An 18,467-nucleotide genomic window follows, 5' to 3' on the forward strand; every position below is an offset into this window, starting at 1 on the left:
TCTCCCACGGTACGGCTTCCCACAGGGGTGCATTGAGCTTGGGGTGGCGTTGCAGCTAGGAATGGGGAGAAGGAGAACCAAGAAGAGCCACACTGGGGCAGGGAAGTTAGGTCACTGCAGAATTAGCATCCATGGACACATGCTAAGACTTGTGCTTGCTGTGTCTGCTTCAGATCACTTCAGACCTGGTCTCAGTAAATGCTAAGTGAAGCTGGGCAATGGTGGCCCACACCTTTAATCCCAGCACTCTGGAGGCAGAGGTAGGTGATTCTCTGTGAGTTCAAGGCCAGCCTGGTCTTCAAAGCGAGTTCTAGGATGACTAGGGCTATTACACAGAGAAGCCCTGCCTTGGAAAAACAAAAACAAAAGAAACAAAAACAAACAAACCTACAATTATTTTAGTAAAAATATGATTGAAAGGAAGAATTTACATTAGAAAGTTTGCAACGCATGAATCATCTGAGCCTGTGGCTCTACTTAGCAGTGGTCAATTTAAAGAGAAAGCCATCCTTTGTGACTGTTTCAGGGTAGGGTAAACTATCAGACATTTGGCTCTCTTCCCTGTCTTATGTATATGCAAATCTATAAGTTCAAGTATTTTCCTCCTGTAGTTTTCCTGGAATCTTTCTGAGAGCCGCATCCAGGTGTTTGATATCAGTGGGTGACAAGCATTTGAATGGGGTTTGAATGTGAATTAATGTGATGCAATTATTTAAATGAGTGGAATAAATGCTAAGTATACTGCATTTAGATTTAATTGGAATCAAAGGCTCTCTTGCTTTAAAACAAGGGAGGAACTGCCTGCCTCACTAGGCTACTCTGGGTGGGATGAGGGAGGTCGTTAAGAGATATTGGCAGTCTGAGTGTGCTTGCTACTCAATTGTTGTGGACATTGCCATCTAATCCTTTAAAAGTCTTTGAGCGCCCAGTCATGTGCATGGCTGCTCTTGTATGTGCTGGTCATGTAGAGGTCATGATGGTAATGATTGTGATGGTTCGGTGTTAAAAATAGCCATGTGAAGTGGGCAGCATTACCTCCGTTTCACACAGCAGCAGTAGGATTCTGGGTTAGGTTAGTTGGCAACACTGCTTACTCCAGATGTCTTCCCGTCTTGGAGAACGCCGTATGTAACAGCCAATGTTGCAGCTCCATACTCTCACCAGTAGTAGCCAGAAGCGTTGTTTTCAGAGATTCCCGAGGTGGCCACTTAAGAACCAAACCATATTGAGCCTACCCAGTTTCTCAACCTGTAGATAATTCTTATCATGCCTACGTTAGTTATGAGTTATATGGGGATGGGCATGCACATGCTGCCTACAGAAGATACCAGGGAGAGAGCTACCACTGTTCCCATGATTAGAAGCCGTTTTCTTTTGCTTTCAGTAGGCATAGGTATGAAGGCAGATCTTGCTGTTTTGTGCCAGGCTTTATTTCGGGTCCCATAGTTAGTGACTGTCAGGCCTCGGGTGTGGTTAGGGTGGGAGGTGAATATTAATAGCAGTGGATATAAAAAGACAACTTTTTGGTGTGGCTTTGATGCAAATGTGGCCCTGGTATTAGAGATGTTGCTGAGGCCAAGGGAGGGGAACAGTTTCTTTTCTGGGGAGTTCTGCCCTGTCTTAGAGGCCGGTAGTAATGCTCTCACTATCAAGTAGTTTGACGGCAAACAGGGCAGCCTGTGCAAACCTTCCTTTCCTTTTAAACAACTTCTCCGATGGTCATGGGGTGGCATGTTTGGTCCCTACTGCAGAACCACTTTTTCAGCTGCTGTGCCGCAGCTGCATTGCTGCCCCATGGCTTGGATCCTGGCTTTAGGGACAGTGCTGCCCTGAGGAATGGCAGAAGTCCCCTTTTTATTTAGATTCATAGGGCGGCTGGGACAAAGACCCATAGCTTGGACAACTTAGAACCCTGGCAACTGTTTTCTCACACGTGAGGAATCTTCACTGACAGCGTCAGCAAGGCTGTGGCCATGCGGTGCCTCAGGCAGGGATCTTTCCTTGTGTTCTTTTTTTTTCTTTTCTTCAGTGAGAAGAATGTATTGTTATTAGCATAAACAATACAAATATTTTAATTTTTAAGCCCTGAACTACAGAAGACCAAGCAGTAACTACTGTTTTAGAAATAATGAGAAGTTACAGGTGATTATTCCACATGGATGCTGGGAACCAAACTCAGGTTCTCTGCAAGAAAGCCATACTGATTCTTAACCACAGAGACACAGCTCCAGCTTCATAAATGACCTTTCTTTGCTAATGTTACGTAACTGCCCAGCAATGGTCATATAGTGGGTGATATATAATTTAACAGTGTGATACCAGTTTTGCCAACTATAGAGATTTCTTTTCAGTACAAGGTCTCAACACATAGTTGTTCTGCCTCAGTTACAGTTGTCAGTGAGTACTTGTTATTAATACTTTTCTTGTGTTCTGTAGCTTCTGGTAGATTAGGCCCTTCTTGGTTTGCAGCCAGATAACTCCCAATCTCTGCCTTGCCTTGGCCTTACTGTCTTTCTTCGTGTTTGTACCTTCTTTTATCACAATACCAAGCTAGTAGGTCCAGGGCCACGAATTCCGTATGAACCCACTGGGCTTGCTCATATCTGCAAAGACACTAGTTCAAATAAGGTCATCTGCACACTTAGTACAGACTAGAACTTGAAATTCTTTTGCCCTTGGGCCCAGACCCTGAACAGTGTGTGCATAAACCTTTCCCCGTCTTTCAAGTGTCTGGGCTGACTTGGCACTGGGTATGGCTGTGCTGTCTTGCATGCAAAGGCAGAACATTCATTTTCTTTCACTTCCTTTCCTGCCTTCTTTTCCTCCTGGGGTTGATGACACACATCCCGGAAGCCCATGCTTTAAAGTTCCCTCTACCCTATGACCCCAATTCCTGATCTCGCTCTTCTTTCTCCAGACTTTTCTAGCATCCTGTGAACTTACTCCCTCTTCCCTTCCCATTTGTTCTTCTGATCCCTCCAGTGTGGTTTTGAGGTCTCCAGGGATGACCACATCCCAGAAGTGCTTGACACTGTTTTCTTTTCTTGCTATAAGACACTTTCTTCCCTTGGTTTTCCAGGTAAAACACAGGTAAAAAAAAGTCTCCTTTTCCTGGAACAACCATGCTGTGGTGTGTCCTTCACTACCTGACCCTTAGATCACTGTTGAGTTTGCCTGGGGTCTGTCCTGGACCCTTGCGGCTTCCCGGTTACCTCTCTTCCTGTGCATCTCATCCTCTAGGTTTGCTACCTGAAAGTCAACACTAACTCAGGGCCCTCTGGCCTCCAGAGTGTTATTCCCACATGCCTTTGTTATTTTGACCCCATTCTGATCAGTTGTCTTCAACGCAGACTGATATAATTGGCTGCTATCCCCTTGCCCTAGAGCCTTTAGTGTGTTCATGATAAGGACAGATTTCCCTCTGTGACCCACCACACCCCGTGTGTTCCTTCCACTTCCGTGCTTCAGGATCTGCTTGCAGCTGTGTCTTTGCTGCTGTTCTCCAGGTGTCGGTATCCTTCATCTTCCCCACCACATCAAGCATGGTTCTCTGTCTTCCTTCGTGGCACATACACCAGTGATTGTTACCTTTCCTGTGAACCTACCCTTTTGTCACAACCTGCCTCTTTTTATTGCTCATGATTCTGCTTGTCACGAAGCTTATTTTATCTGATGTTAACTTGCATCTTCTAACGTTTAGATCCTCTGCATCTGCTTCTGTCCATTTCCTACCAATCTATCTGTCTTGAAAGTCGCACTTAATTTTAAAGTATAGTATGGAGTTTGGCTTTTCTTTTTTTCCCTTTTGGATCCAGTTGATAATACTTCAGCGTAAGCACTCCACAACTGTTTAGATAACATTTACTGTAATTATTGCTTCAGCTGGACTCGAGTCTGTTGTCCCTTTCCTGTTCTCTTTAGATTATTAGAAACTTATAAATTTACTTATTGAGATGTTGGTTATACATTTGTATGTGTGTAGTATGGGGCTGCTTGTTCATTTCTGGCTGTTCAGCCCCGTAATAACTACACAGAAACCTTATTATTTGTAATACTCTTTGGCCAATAGCTTAAGCATGTTGCTAGCTAGCTTTTACATTAGAATTAACCTATTTCCATTATTTTATATTTTACCACGAGACTTGTGGCCTACTGGCAAGGTTCTGTCTGGCACTTGTCTCTGGTGGGGCTATATCGCTTCTCTCTGACTCTGCCCCCTTTCTCCCAGCATTCAGTTTAGTTTTCCCTACCTAGTAAGTTCTCCCTTGCTATAGGCCTAAGACAGTTCTTTATTAACCAGTGGTATTCACAGCATACAGAGGACAATCCCACATCATATGTATGTGTGGTTGCTTTAGGAATTGCATAGTACACTCCTGATTCTTCATCCTCTCTGTTTTGGTAATGTGGTGTCTCCTCATGAAAGAGCTCAGAACTTTGGTATTGTAAGGATCCTCTTAGAGAAAGGTCCTTCAAAGTCAGAGCTCATCTTAAAGGCAACCTTCTCACCTGTCTGTTTTCTCAGACTGAGATAAATCCTTCTTTGTTCTCTTGAGCAGACAGCATTTCTCTCTGGGGTATATTCCAGACTTGCCATTTGCCGACGGTTGATTGTCTAGATTTACTGCAGTGCTGTGATTTATAATTACTTGGTGATTGGATGGAGGGGGAGCCTGGATTATGGCTTGAGAAATTCAGAAGACTTCTTGATTCTGTAAGGGTGAAGGTGTGGAAATCATATGATGTAGGCATAGACGTTGAAATTCATAAAATTGCCAAGTAAATTAAATACAAGTTAAAATATTAAAAACCAGGGCACTTAGTCATGGATCAGACACAGTGCTAAACTCTGCAACATTTTATCTTATGTGACTTTAGTTCTGTGAGTTATTCTTGTTTCTTTTTAAACACAGAGAAGAGATATAGAGGGGTCTGTAAGTTGGTCTCCGTGCTAGGTATGAACTCTGCCTTCTAAGACAGATCTGTGAGATTCCAGCATACAGGATATTAGCCAGACCAGACCACTGATCTTCATCGAGACTCTGCATCTTCAGTCATAGGGAAATGCTTTGATTTGTGGCCAGAGTCTGGTAGGGGAAAAGGCCTCCCACGTTAGCGCTGACCCGTGGAGAGTTATGCTAGATCTTTCTTTAGCTTCTTCAGAGGGCAGAGACAGGGAAGGCCCTCGACAGTTTTTGGATCAGGCCATGCGGGTCAGGACGCTATTTCAGGAAGACACAGTGGAGCTAGGAGAAGAAAGGTGAGGACAGGCATTCGATGAGAGGGGCACTTAGAAAACTTCAAAGGAAGGAGTGTAAGGTTTGTATGGTGAGAAGTGTTACGGTTAGTGATGACATATGGGAGTGGAAGATTCTTCCTCTTAGCCTTGTGCATTGCCCAATGGCTTTACTGTCTGTGACGGGGATTATCATGAACGTTATATCATGCAAATCATGGATGTTAGCAGTTTTCCACCAGGGCTCAGGAGATATACCCTTAGGAGTCTGAGAAGATGCTCTTTTGAGGGAGAGAGGTACAGGTCACAAAAAGTAATTATAAAGCTGTTTCTAGAGCATGTGTCCGTGTGAGATGGGCTAACCAGTCTTCCTGGGTAGCAGCTGAGGGGCTGGTTTTCTGCTTCGTTGTCTTCATCTCTGGTGGAGATTTCGGTCTGGTTCCTTGAGTGGTCCTGCGTTTGTTAGAGGTGACCAAGACGGTTGGGAGTGTCTGCATGACCCTGTGTTGGATGGTGAGGGTGGAAAATGGCGCAAGTGCATATGTGTATGTGCACATGTGTTTGTGTGCCATTTATTAATCTGCCTTTTACATGGCTTGTGGAATTTGTGCTACGCTGGCCTTTTTGGTTTCATTTCTTGAGTGAGAAGGAGCTTAAGTGGTTTCTAGACTGGCATAAACACGTGTTCACTTCTTTAAAGAGATCTTTTTACTTAAAAAAAAAGATGTGTGTGTGTGTGTGTGTGTGTGTGTGTGTGTGTATGTGTGTATGATCCTTGCCCTGTGCCACACATGTGGAATCAGAAGGATGGCTCTTGGGAGTTGGTTCTGTGGGTTCTGCTGCCATGTGGGTCCTGGGGATCAGACTCAGGCAGTTAGGTCTGCACCTAAGTGCCTCTGCTGACTTAAACCATCTCTTTAGCCTTGAAGTATTTTTTTGGAATTAAAAGATTGCTTTGAAAGTGATCCAGAGAAATAGCAACCTCATCGTTTGCATGTGAGACTAGTGGTCACATTAGGAATTTGCCTGTAGTCCCAAATGTCTGATTTTTCTGTTTAGGATCTGAAAATGAAGAGAAAAATGTAAATACTGGCTTTTTTTTTCTCTTCCTAAATTTACCTTAAGGAGTGTATTTTCTTTTCTTTTCTTTTTTTCTTTTTTATTTTATTTTTTTATTTTCGAGACAGGGTTTCTCCATAGCTGTTTTTGGTTCCTGTCCTGGAACTAGACCAGGCTTGCCTCGAACTCACAAAGATCCTCCTGCCTCTGCATTTTCTTTTTTGACACAAGGTTATCGCCATGTAGCTCTGGCTGGGACATATGTGTTCTTGCCATTGCCTCTGAAGAGCTGGGATAGCAACAAGTGTCACTGTGCTGTGTTTTAGTTGGAGTCAGTTGGAGGGAGTATAGAATTCCTCCTTTAGCTGTGGTTTAACTACTTTTAGAACAACTTCGTTACCTTTGTCACCTACCACTAGAAATTCCATTTGAGCAGCGTGGTGTGGTGTGATGCTGTCTTGGACTACAAGGCAATGGCTGTGCTCTGTCCCTGTCTTTGCAAGTACCGTCATCGTTAACGGTTGATGGTTGTTACTCTCCTGTTTAGGAAAGTCTTAAAAGAGATTCAAAGCTCATAGGGAGGTAGTAGCTATTTGTGTCCCTTACAGATAGCTTTGGCTTGGCAGTTTAGAAGCGTTCTGTTTTAAGCTTTGGACTCTTTCTTTTCTAATTACACCTAATGGATCTTGGCAAAGCTAGCAGAGCATCACAGAAGCTTCTTGCGTGAATGCATGTAACACACATCACCTTTTGTCCAAATCACTTAGAACTGTCTGATGCTGCCACCATCATAGCCTGCAGATACCATGATTTGTCTTCAAGAGGAGGCAATTGGTGCAGCATTGGAGTTTGAGAAGTGTTGTCAATGATAGCAAACACTAGAGTGTGTCTTATTCTTAACTCATTTGGATATTTGCTATTAGTGTTTGTTCATTTCAGGTACTTCAGAAAATAGGTCACCCATGCAAATTTGGCTTGCCATGCACTTGGTTTTTACTTGTTTTTGTAGAACCCCATTTGAGGTGGTTAAGACCGAAAGGGAGCAGGGGCTGAGTGAGTGGTGTTAGCTGAGAGTAGAAAGTAGAGCTGACTGCAGAACTAGCCGGTCTCAAAAGCCTAGCATTTCTCCGTGAGTAAATCACAGCCCTTGTGAGTAAAGAATGTGGTTGACACCCGGTGTCCCCTAATGCTCTAGTGGCAACCACAGCCAAATCTACATATACCCAGTCTTCTTAGGATACTCTCTCATGACCTCATTTGTATCCCTGCTGTTTTAGATGCTAAGACTAGAGGCATTTTTTTTTTATTAGCTATTTCTTAAGTTTGATCAAAAGCTTCCTGACTTAAAATGTAAATTATATAGTTTTGTCTTAAGATTTTGCATACTCTAAAAATGGGTGACCGGTTTGAGGTGTCTTTGGATATGGTTATGGAATCTGTCTTCTGTGTGGATCATCATTTGAGTGGCTGCCTCAGCTGGGAGGAGACTTGATTCCCATAGGGCTTTTCTCCCTGTACTGGGGCCCTTTGAAACCGACCAAAGCGGCGGCCTGCCAAGATGCTCATACATGCATGCAGAGACGGTGCAGTTTGCATGGCATGTTCCAGCAGACTGGGGGTCTCAGCCAAAACAGCCATTTTTGACTAATCACAGTGCCCTGGACTGTTTTTCTGACTCACAGTTGCAACTGGTGCCTGTCATTCTGCCTTCTGTGCTGTGGTGACCATCAGCTCAGTTCACTGAGGCTGTCGCTTGCTTCATTTCCTATAGCATCTTTTGCCAGCATGTATTCTCAAGCTCTGATTATTCTAGAACTCATTGATAATTTGGGCAGGGCAAGGAGGTTCTGCTTCTTTGTTGTTGTTTAAATTTCTAAAATTCCAGGCTGTTAGGCTTGGTAGCGCACACCTTTAATCTAGCACTCGGTGGCAGAGGCAGGCAGATCTCTGAGTTCAAGTCCATCCTTGTCTACAAAGTGAGTTTCAGGAGAGCCAGTGTTACACAGAGAAACCCTGTCTTGAAAAACAAAAACGAAACAGTAATAATTAATAATATTTATTATGTCACATGTAAAATTATTATCTTTACTACATATTATACACAATAATTATTTAATATAATAATTATCAAGGTTATTATCATTCCAGGCTATTTTTATGATGTGTTTAACCTTGGGAACATTTTCCCACATCTTTTCAGGAGGTCATTTTAAGGGTCGTAGGAGTAGCCTTTGTATTTTTAGATCTCATTTTCATGTGGCATTTGTTCTTTGTGTCATGGAAATATCTCTTTGTAGTCTAGGATCAAGGATAATATTTCATCGCTGGCTTGCCCAGATGGTGCACTAGTATAATGTATGTCACTTTTCTTACCTGTGAAACGCATTTGACCATATACACCTATGTTGGTAAGGATTAAGTGAACTAGGATGTGTAAAACCAGTGATCCCCTCCGCCCGCAGTTATAGGTTGTAGGGGGCCATACTTGCTACCACAAACTTATTACTATAAATATTTCATTTCTGTCTTTCACTCACTATGCTGGGGTCTTTCATAAGTTGGATGGGAGAGCTTTGTTGAATCTAAAATAGGGCTGGGAGCTAGGGAGATTGCTTAGCAGGTAAGAGCATTGGCTGTTCTCCCGGAGGACCCAGGTTAACTCACAACCATCTGTAACTCCAGTTTTGATGCCTTCTGGCCTCCACAGACACTGTATGCATGTGGTGCATACACTCATGCAGACAAAACACCCATGCACATGCAAGTTAAAAAGACGATATTAAATGCAGTATTAGGAAAGACAGGGCACCAAGGAAAGAGAGTCAAACTGTGAGCTTCTCAGAACAATTCCAGTGAAAACATTTTCTGGTCTTGGGTTGTGAGATGGCCCACCTGGAAAAAAGTCTCAATGTCAAGCCTTCCGAGTAGGCAGCTCAATCTCCAGGACTCATATCTAGAAGAACAAAACAATTCCCACAGAAACTTAAAAAGTTCTACAGTCTCTTGTTTCCATGCGTATGGGAAGGAGATATTCGCTTTTTTCTTTTTCCAGTTTATAAGTTCAGAGTTAATGGCACTCACGGAACATGTAAAATAGTAGGATGTAAAATTTGTAATAGTTACTTTTCTCCTGCTATGAGCAAATACCCTACAATAGGTAATGTAGGGGCAGGGAGGATTTGGCTTAAGGTTGAGGCAATTACTGTCCGTCACGACAGGGAACTCACTGCTGCAGGAGCTTAAGGTGGTTATGTATACAGGACCCCCTGTCAGGAAGCAGAAATGAGAGCCGCTCTCATCCTGATCTTTCCTTTCTCTTGAGTCCAGGACCCCAGCTCCCGGGATGGTGTCACCATAGTCAGGTTGAGTCCTCCTGCTCAGTTTAACTTTCCTAAGGACTCTTTCCTATGCATACCCAGAGATGTGTTTTCACCTTGACTTTAATCCTGCCACGCTGGCAGTCAAGATTGACTACGTGCTCCCGTACGCTAAGTAAGCAGTCCAGAGGACCTCTATGCCCCCTCCACCTGGAATGAGTGTTAGCATTTACAGCCTGCCCTCGGTCCTTCCCTACTCAAGTGTGCTTTGGTTTTGGTGTCTGCTCTCTTGGTTATTGTCCTCTCAACGTCTTTCTCTTCAAGACAGCAGTGAACTTGGTTAGCTGTTGCTCAGGCTGCAGCGTCTGGATTGATTCGAAGCGTTTCTGTTCTCTCCTTAATCAGTGTGTTCTCTTGGACAGGATGAACTTACGGCTGTGAACGTAAAACAGGGTTTCAACAATCAGCCAGCCTTCACTGGAGATGAACATGGCTCTGCGAGAAACATTGTAATCAACCCCTCAAAGGTAATGCTGATTGTTTCCCGTAACTCCTGGAAAGGGGTGTTTGTTCTACCCTTGAGGTATCTATGTGCTACGTACGCCCCATTCCGCGTTCCAGGATTCCTCCTGTTTGAAAACCAGGAAGCACACGTAGTGTTGGTTGTCAGGCATTTCATTCCGAGACCACCGTGTCCTTTTCCACCTTCTACTTAGTTTTATGACTTTCTTGGCTGTCCCTCTAGCAGAGCCTGGGCCAGTTTTACACAGCTGCTGGTGTCTAGATCTGCTTCTGCTAAGACTATATTCAGGGCTGCTGCAGTCAGGAAGAGCACAGTGCCATCGCCCAGTTGTTAATTATACTAAGTTCAATTGTTCAGTCACTGAGATTCCCAGTGCCTTCCTACTATTTCTGTTTCTTGATGGTCTCTAGTTATTATTATTTTGTTTTACTGGACTCAGGACGTGTAGATCCTGTGCATATATATGTCCTACCATTGAGCTGTACCAGAATCCCCTTGTAATGCTGTTTTGAAATCATATAAATGCCTAGACTTCTATAAATTTCACACAAAGGGTTATGCTTTATTACATTCATTTTTTTTTTCAGATGCCCACATTTTCCATTTTTGTTAAGTAGGGGCCCTTTAAACCCTGGATAAGCATCCCCACCATTCTTACTGTTCTGCAACATCTCCCAGGTTCGTCTTGTTCTGTCTGTGTTTGCTTGCTTGGCATGCTCAGCCATTCTAGAGCGTTGCTAGTTCCAGGCCCTTTCAGTGGACAGAGAGGACGAACACTCTTCTGTCTAACTCGCCTGTTCTCTCCACCTACCGGTTGGAGAACTACCCGTTTCCAACTGAACTTCACAGGGTATTTCCTTTCCTCTTCCTGTTTGGTCTTTGTGTCTTCCTTTTCCTGAAGTGAGCCTTGTTCCTCTTGGTGCCAGCAGAGTCTGCTCTGCGTCACAGCACGCACAATGATTCTGAGTAGACTTGCTTGGTGTCATCACAACAGCCTAAGTTCTGTAAAATATTTACACTTTTTCTCCAATACCTTTGTCCTTAGACCAACTTTCATAAAAAAATGTATAGTCAGAGTTGTAGAGAAAGGGGCTAGGAGGAGGGGAAGAAAGGGGAAAGTGGTAAGTTAAATTTTAATTAAAAATGTAAAAAAATTATAGTTAGAATATTATGTTCAGAAGTTTCTTGAATTAAATATCTTTTACCATGGATCAATCTGATATTTAGATAGGAGTATTTTTTTGCTCATTTTCTTTTAGTGATTGATTTTTAAATTCTTCTTACATGATTATTCTTTGATATTAAAATATTTTTACTCTCATGAAGTAAAAAACATCATATATACAAGAAAGAAATAAAAAGCACAAGTCAATAGCTATACTTCTCTTGGCTCACAAAACCACAGAAATAATTGGCTGCTAACTCATCAGTTTAAATGCCATTGCAAAGGTGTGAAAGAAAACAGGCAGTTTTGTGTGTAGTTCCATTGACCGGACACAGTGACATTTTAAAGTTTGTCTTTTGCGAACTTTATACACTTCTTGTTACAGCTATGATTTTGTAGTTGTGATTAATACACACACACACACACCTCAGCACACTTAATGTTTGCCACTTCACCCTGTTTTAGCGTGTAGATCTTGGGTAGTACACACATTCACACTGCTATATAACCATCACCCTACTGCCTGTCCCCAGAACATTTTCATCTTTCTTAAGTGATCTGCTGCCATGTATGTCCCACCTGGCTTGGTCCAGCAGGACATCTGAATGGGGCAACTCGGGAAAGAAGCAGCAGCGTACAGTGAAGAAATGACATACAGAGAAGCCGGGATGAGGTGAGCTGTGCCGGCTCTGATGGAGGGCTCCTCTGGCAACCTGGAAATTCAGCACAAGGGGGACGGGCTGGCCAGTCTGGGCAGTAGCTCTCTCTAGTCGGACAGTTTCAGTCTCCACACAAACATCTGGGAGGTGGAAAGTACCGCCTGCTTCCTGCACACGTTGTTCGCACATCCTTACAAGCTTCGTCTTTATAAAAACTGAGGCCTTGCCTCAGACAGAAAGGAGAGATCTGTCTCCAGGACTTTGTCCCCTGACATCCACGTGCTCTGGCATGGATGTGCCTGAAGCCCCTCCCCCTCTCTTTTTCTCTTATACATTCAAATAAGGATAAAATCAAAACGATAAAATAAAAGGCTGTTGTCAGTCGTAGTAACGTTAGGGGCTTGGGTTTCAGCGTGTGGATTTTGAGCATTTCAGAGTTTAGTTCATATCAGAGAGTAGGAGTTTTTAATGTGTTAACGAGCTGCTCAATTCTTGGTTTCTAGTGTCAATTTTTATGTTAATTTAAGTAACCAAGTTAACAAAATTAACACTTACCACAATTTGGGCCTCTTTTTCTGTGAGATCTCTCCAAAGACATAATATTTCTTATGTGAACTTGATTTCATTAGCATGAACTGCATGTATCTTAGTGCTTAACACTTGACCTTTCCCGTGGTCTTATCAAAGGAGCTATTATCTGAATACTTCTTGGCAGATAAAAACAAGTGTTGAGTTAACCTTCTTAACGCTTTCTTTGAAAGAATATAAATTGGCATTAGACCTTTTGAAGGGTGATATGATAGTATAATTAAAACTGTAGAATCATGCCATCCAAATTATCGAAATTGCCCTATACCTGCCTGTAACAAATGGGAAAGGTGTTCACTTTAGCAGGATTCTTAACACTGAAGTTTGTAATCGCTGCTCCAGGTGCCCGTTAATACCCGCTCTTGATTAAATAAAGGACAGCATACCCACGCAGACTGCGAATGTGTCCGCTAAACAAGTAAATGAATTCCACATGTAGGTAGACTCATTCTGACTGTGCATAGTGAGCACGGTATGCCAGACAGGAAAACACAAGTCTGTGTTTGCTTGTGTCTGTTCATGTAACAGAGGAGAGGGCTACACAACCAGCTAATCAAGTTGATGACTTGGAGGTAGGAATGAGGTTTAGAGGATGGGGCTTTAAAAATACGTATCTTCCGATTTTTGAATAATATAAATATATTGTTCTTAAAACTAAATACTCGAGCTGGTTGCTGGCAAACCTGTAATCCCAGTGGCAGGAAGGGCATGGAGGCAGTGCTCCAGGCCAGCACGAGACCAGTCTTGAAACATTTATTAACGTGACATTGTTTTCACATTTTTTTGGAGCCCTAATGTGCATTTCTCCTGTCTTATTTACTTAGGAATTTTGACTTTGCTTACAGTATGAATTTGTTTACAAGATTCACTGAGGAGAATTATAAAACACTTATATTCAGTTTTTTCCCCATTATTATGAGGGTATATTGACTCCTTAGAGTAATTTTGTCTTTTCATTTTTACACCCTTGTTCATTATGATTAACATACCTAGACATAGTGGAACTTAGAGGTCTCTTTACTATGCAGTAGTATATACTCTTAGTTGTGTTTTGGTAGAAAGATCAAAATCAGTTGGGAAATTTAAAATCCTAACAGTTTGTCACTAGTGACTGCTTTACAGCCAACTGGTCCTGCTTCTTCTTAGTTTATCCACAGAAAGTTCTAGAAACATTTGCTTTAAACAGAAAAACTTCAGTGAATTGGTTTGAAAACCTAAATCCCGTATCTGTGTATCTGCTTACTCTAGTATTTGCTAGTCACGATGCTATTCCTGTGAAGAGACACCAGGAGTAAGGTAGCCAGTACAAAAGAAAGCATTTAATTGGAGCAGCTTACAGTTCAGAGGTGAAGTCCCTTTTCATCATGGCAGGGAGCATGGTGGTATGCAGGCAAACACTGAGAGGTAACTGAGCTCCATCACCAGAGAAAGAGAGAGAGAGAGAGAGAGAGAGAGAGAGAGAGAGAGAGAGAGAGAGAGAGATTCAAAGCCCACCTTCAGTGACAGACTTCCTCCAGCAAGGCCACACCTCCTAATCCCAATCCTTTAAAATAGTGCGGCTTCATGATGACCAAGCATTCAAATATATGAATCTCTGGAGGTATTCTTTTTCAAACCACCACAATTTTTATTAGCACTTTCCGGTTCAGGGAATTTCTATTCATATTAAACAAAAATTTGTACCAATGTTTTGTCTTGACGATAAACCTGATGAATGGCCCCAGTCAAACTGGGTCAGACGATGCAGGGGACTTGCCTCCAACTTTTAACTGCGGTGGGACACTTACTTTTGGATTTTTTTCCAGAGTAGTGCTCTTACCTCACTTTGGTTGCCACTGCTGGCTAAGGCTCTTTTTAGAAATTGTTTGCATCATATGATTGAAAGATCCTCAGGAAACAAATGTGCTGCTTTCTGGATTCTTGAAAACTCTCGGCAGGTTTCCTGCAGTTTTACCGAATCTCTTCTCTTGCTCCTGTCCTGCCCTTGGCCATCTCCCCTTTGGCTCCTTGCTCCTCTCCCCACCCTACTGCTCTTTGCCCATCCTCTACTACAGGTAACACGAAATGGTAAAATAACTGGCGGAAGCCGGCTTCTCTGCCCTGTCCTATTCCGCGTTAGTGACCGCCCCCCCTTCCTTGTCTTCTCGTGTTTATAAAATCGGCAGTGCAGTCAAAATGCTGAGCCACCTAATTTAGCTCTACCTTCTGCAATTTTCCTTTTAAATAAATGTCTCTAGGTTCTGTAAGAAAGCAACATCCAGCGTTAACATCGGAGCTCCTTTCTAGAATTTGCACGTGCTATTAATTAAGATGAAACAAGGAAGGGAATGCTCACCTTGATTCTCGTTTCCCAGCTGTTTGGGGGTCAGTGGGACACACCTGCTGCCTAAGTTTTGCATTGTGTTACCGGACAGAAATCACACCATTGGGCTTCAGGACTTACTATATGGAAATCATGGTTTTGGCCTTCAAAAATTTTAAGTTTCCATTTTGTTCTCTGATGGACTGTGTAAAGATTCTAGTTGAAACAATGAAGATAAAATGTGCGATATTAAGAGAGTTGCACCCTGTCTTTAAATACTGTCTTGTCTCCGTTTCTTCCTGTAGATCGGCGCGTACTTCAGCAGCATATTGGCTGAGAAACTAAAGCTTAATACTTTCCAGGACACCGGAAAGAAGAAACCCCAAATTAATGCTAAAGATAATTACTGGCTGGTTACTGCTCGATCTCAGAGTGCAATTCATAGTTGGTTCTCTGACTTAGCAGGGAATAAACCACTTGCTGTTTTGGCGAAAAAGGTATCAAGTCTTTTCTTCCCTTGTTACAATTACAGTGTGATAAGCAAAGCTGTTTGACATGGTGTTCACATGTCCGTTCATTTCCCCTCACTCTCCCTCACTCTTTTATAGACTGAAGGCCCAGTTGCAGATGCACATGGCCAGTCACTGTTCGTATGTCCTTCCCTCTGTATTTTGATTACATGAGGTGCTCAGGGCATCTGAAAACCTAAAGGATCTGCACAGAGGCAGTATAGGTGGACTTAGATGTAATTGAAAAGTAGGCAGTGAGGCTTCATTTCTCCCTCATTACACTTTTAGTTTTCTTTGATCAAGATGTCCATGATACGATAAAAAAGATCCTTATTAAATATCCATCCCAGTTGTAATCCCAGGCTTCTATCTATAATCCCAGTACTTGGGACTTGGGTGTTACACACACACACACACACACACACACACACACACACACACGTAAATAATATCCTTAGGCTAAATACAGTCTTACTCTGGGTGAGCTTTGTATTATGAAAAAATCTTTTAAACAAAGCAAACAGATGCATTTATCACTCTCAGCATTTTTGATAATGACGTGTATAGGGTGGATGGGGTGGTAGGAATTTCTTTTAAAATCTTTGTCTCTCGCAGTTTTCTTCTGTGTGAATAATCCATACGTAGGTTCGATAGTCTTATAATCTGAATAATACAAGCTGTCCTTTGAAAGTTTACAGTAAAGAAGTTAGAAATCTCCCTCTTAGTCTTTATCTCTGACTTCTTGTATGCTTTTGAAATAGTCCCAGGTGTCTCTTCTCATCTCCCCTGGTGTCCCTGAGTTTTAGGGGCTGCCATCTTCTGTTCTAAGTATGCCATTACCACTTCCACCTGGTATGGACCAACTCAGAAGAGAATGCCTTGGTACACTTGCATGTTTGTTTTTGAAAGCGACTCTTTGAAAATAGTACCTGCATCCTCCATTGGCTTTATTTTGCTATAATATCTTGACACTACACATGCCTCAGATAGATAGATAGAGAGATAGAGAGATAGATAGATAGATAGATAGATAGATAGATAGATAGATAGATAGATGATAGAAATGAAAGGCACCTGTAGTCTTTGAAAAACACTTGTTTAAGTGTGACCAACTCTTCCTACAGAGTTAGTGCCACTGTCTCAACCTGGCTGAACTATGGAGCTGGAGCTCTTCTTCCCCAGTGTTAACATCTGTTTGTGGTCTCACTGTGGCCCGTGGACTGATTGTCTCTGAAGGCCATGTAAGCCAGAGAGCATCCTGCAGAGTTTGATGGCTTCTGAACACCGATTCATAGCCTCTGTCTGTGCTGTCAGCCGGGTGTTCTTTAAAGTTTCCCTTTGTTACAAGCTCTAAGAATACTTTTTGGATGCTTTCTTAAAGTGAATATTGGTAAGGAGTTGGTTTCTGTGCTTTAAGGGTGTAGGGGTCTCTTATCTTTTAAGAGGGACGGACATAAGTCATGGTGTGCTGTATTAGCCATTGTTCTTCTTTCTTTATTAGGAGCTGCCTCTGGCCAAGTCAGGTGTCCCTCAGGTAAGCCCTGGCATTAATTCTTTGCAAACATAGACATGTTCTTTATAAAACATTGACTCTCATGTATTCATGTCTTAGGCATTCCAGGAGTCCTTCTTCTCCTCTTCTCAGAACTTCATCCTTTTGAGATGGCAAAGGCTCTTGTAGATTTGAGCAAAGGACCAAATTCTCTACATGGTCTTCTTATTCAACTACTTAATTTCTGATGTTTACATGGAAGAAGGGGTAAGGCAGGAAACAGTGCTGTGGTCTGGAGTCGTCTTCCAGTTCTTCCCCAGCTTTGAGAATACCTTTCTCTATGGAACGGATCCTGTTTCCAGCATGGCTTTTCATTAGTATAAAGTTACACCATACTCCAGAGGGGCCTGTGAGGACTTTTAGTTCAGTCCACCATTACTTGATTTGGAAGAGGAAAATTCGGACAACCAGGGATACTCTTCTAACTCTTGAATAGCTGTTTAGTTCTCACTTGTTTATGAACGTGTCCTTGGCTCCTGTGGTCTGAATTCCTTTTCAACCTGGTCCTGATGAGGTAAAGGAAGATGCCGGTGGTGGCGAGCATCCAAGGGCAGATGTGGTGGCAATGAATAGCCTTGTGCTCATGCAGGAAGCACACACTTAGCATCTCAATTTCTTTTGCAGCTCTAGATTGATTGAGAAACTAAAATACTGCCCAGTGATTGCCTAGGTTCAACGTCAAGTTGATGTCAGGTGTTTTTCTTAAAAAAAAAAAAAAATCTATCACTGTAAAAAAAAAATCACTGGAAAACATCATTTCTTCCCCAAGTAGGCCCGAACTATAGATTGGACAAAACCATCATACATATCTTTTCACTTAATCAGCTAACTTTCTTCACATCTGTTTGGATTTTGAAGACCTGACTTGACTCAGCTCAGGGTTTTGCCATTTTGTCCTGTTGCTCAGTTTTCTATGCTATTTTATCTAAACACTTCAAATTTTCAATTGTTTGCATTTTTTTCCCGCTCAACATTTGCCGTCTAAATAAATCCTTTGGCCATCTATGAAAGATACAGTTATCAAGACTCTCTGGAGTTGCTAACTTTTACTTTGCATTTATCTGTGGTTTTAGGCTTTGCTCTTACATCTTTTTGGTGTATGTGAATGAGATACAGCCTGCCCTGGCCTGACACAATTTAAGCCACTGGTTCCATATTTTATATTCTAGTGAAAAGCGTCAGGTCTTGAGCTGAATGTTTGACCCTGTGTTTTGCTTGTCTCTGTCTTAAATGATAGTAAACACAGAGACCTTGTTCTAAACTTGCAGGGTGTTTTCTTATTAAAATGTACCACTGTGTTATGTAGAGAAGATGTTTTACAGATTTATCCCGTATGTCTTTTGCCTCCTGTCATGTCTGTGCAGTGTGGTTTTCTGTGTCATGGTGACGATGTTCTAAATTCAGTACTTAAGGCAGCAAGTGTACCTGGTCAGAAAGTTTTCAGTTTTCTTTAAACGCAGTGTAGACACACTATACCCCATTGCCCAAGGTAGGCAAGTGTTCCTCCAGCATTGGATCAGCTTGGTGTTTCTTTGGAAAGCCTATCTGAAATAGCTT

The 18,467-nt window shown here is 42.3% G+C and overlaps 1 protein-coding gene across 7 annotated transcripts in view; it reads left to right on the forward strand.

Annotated features, from left to right (window-relative positions):
• Nucleotides 1-18,467, forward strand: part of Med12l (mediator complex subunit 12L) — a 301,518-nt gene that overhangs the window by 16,986 nt on the left and 266,065 nt on the right. For all 7 annotated transcript variants that reach the window (XM_050120211.1, XM_050120205.1, XM_050120209.1 and 4 more), the window contains 3 exons: nt 10,035-10,139; nt 15,155-15,346; nt 16,860-16,892. In XM_050120211.1, the coding sequence (XP_049976168.1) occupies nt 10,035-10,139; nt 15,155-15,346; nt 16,860-16,892 (330 nt within the window). The remainder of the gene's footprint in view (nt 1-10,034; nt 10,140-15,154; nt 15,347-16,859; nt 16,893-18,467) is intronic.

Source organism: Alexandromys fortis, unplaced genomic scaffold (assembly GCF_014885135.2).
Source record: "Alexandromys fortis isolate MF-2015 unplaced genomic scaffold, M_Fortis_MF-2015_v1.1 scaffold_172, whole genome shotgun sequence".
Lineage (NCBI taxonomy): Eukaryota > Metazoa > Chordata > Mammalia > Rodentia > Cricetidae > Alexandromys > Alexandromys fortis.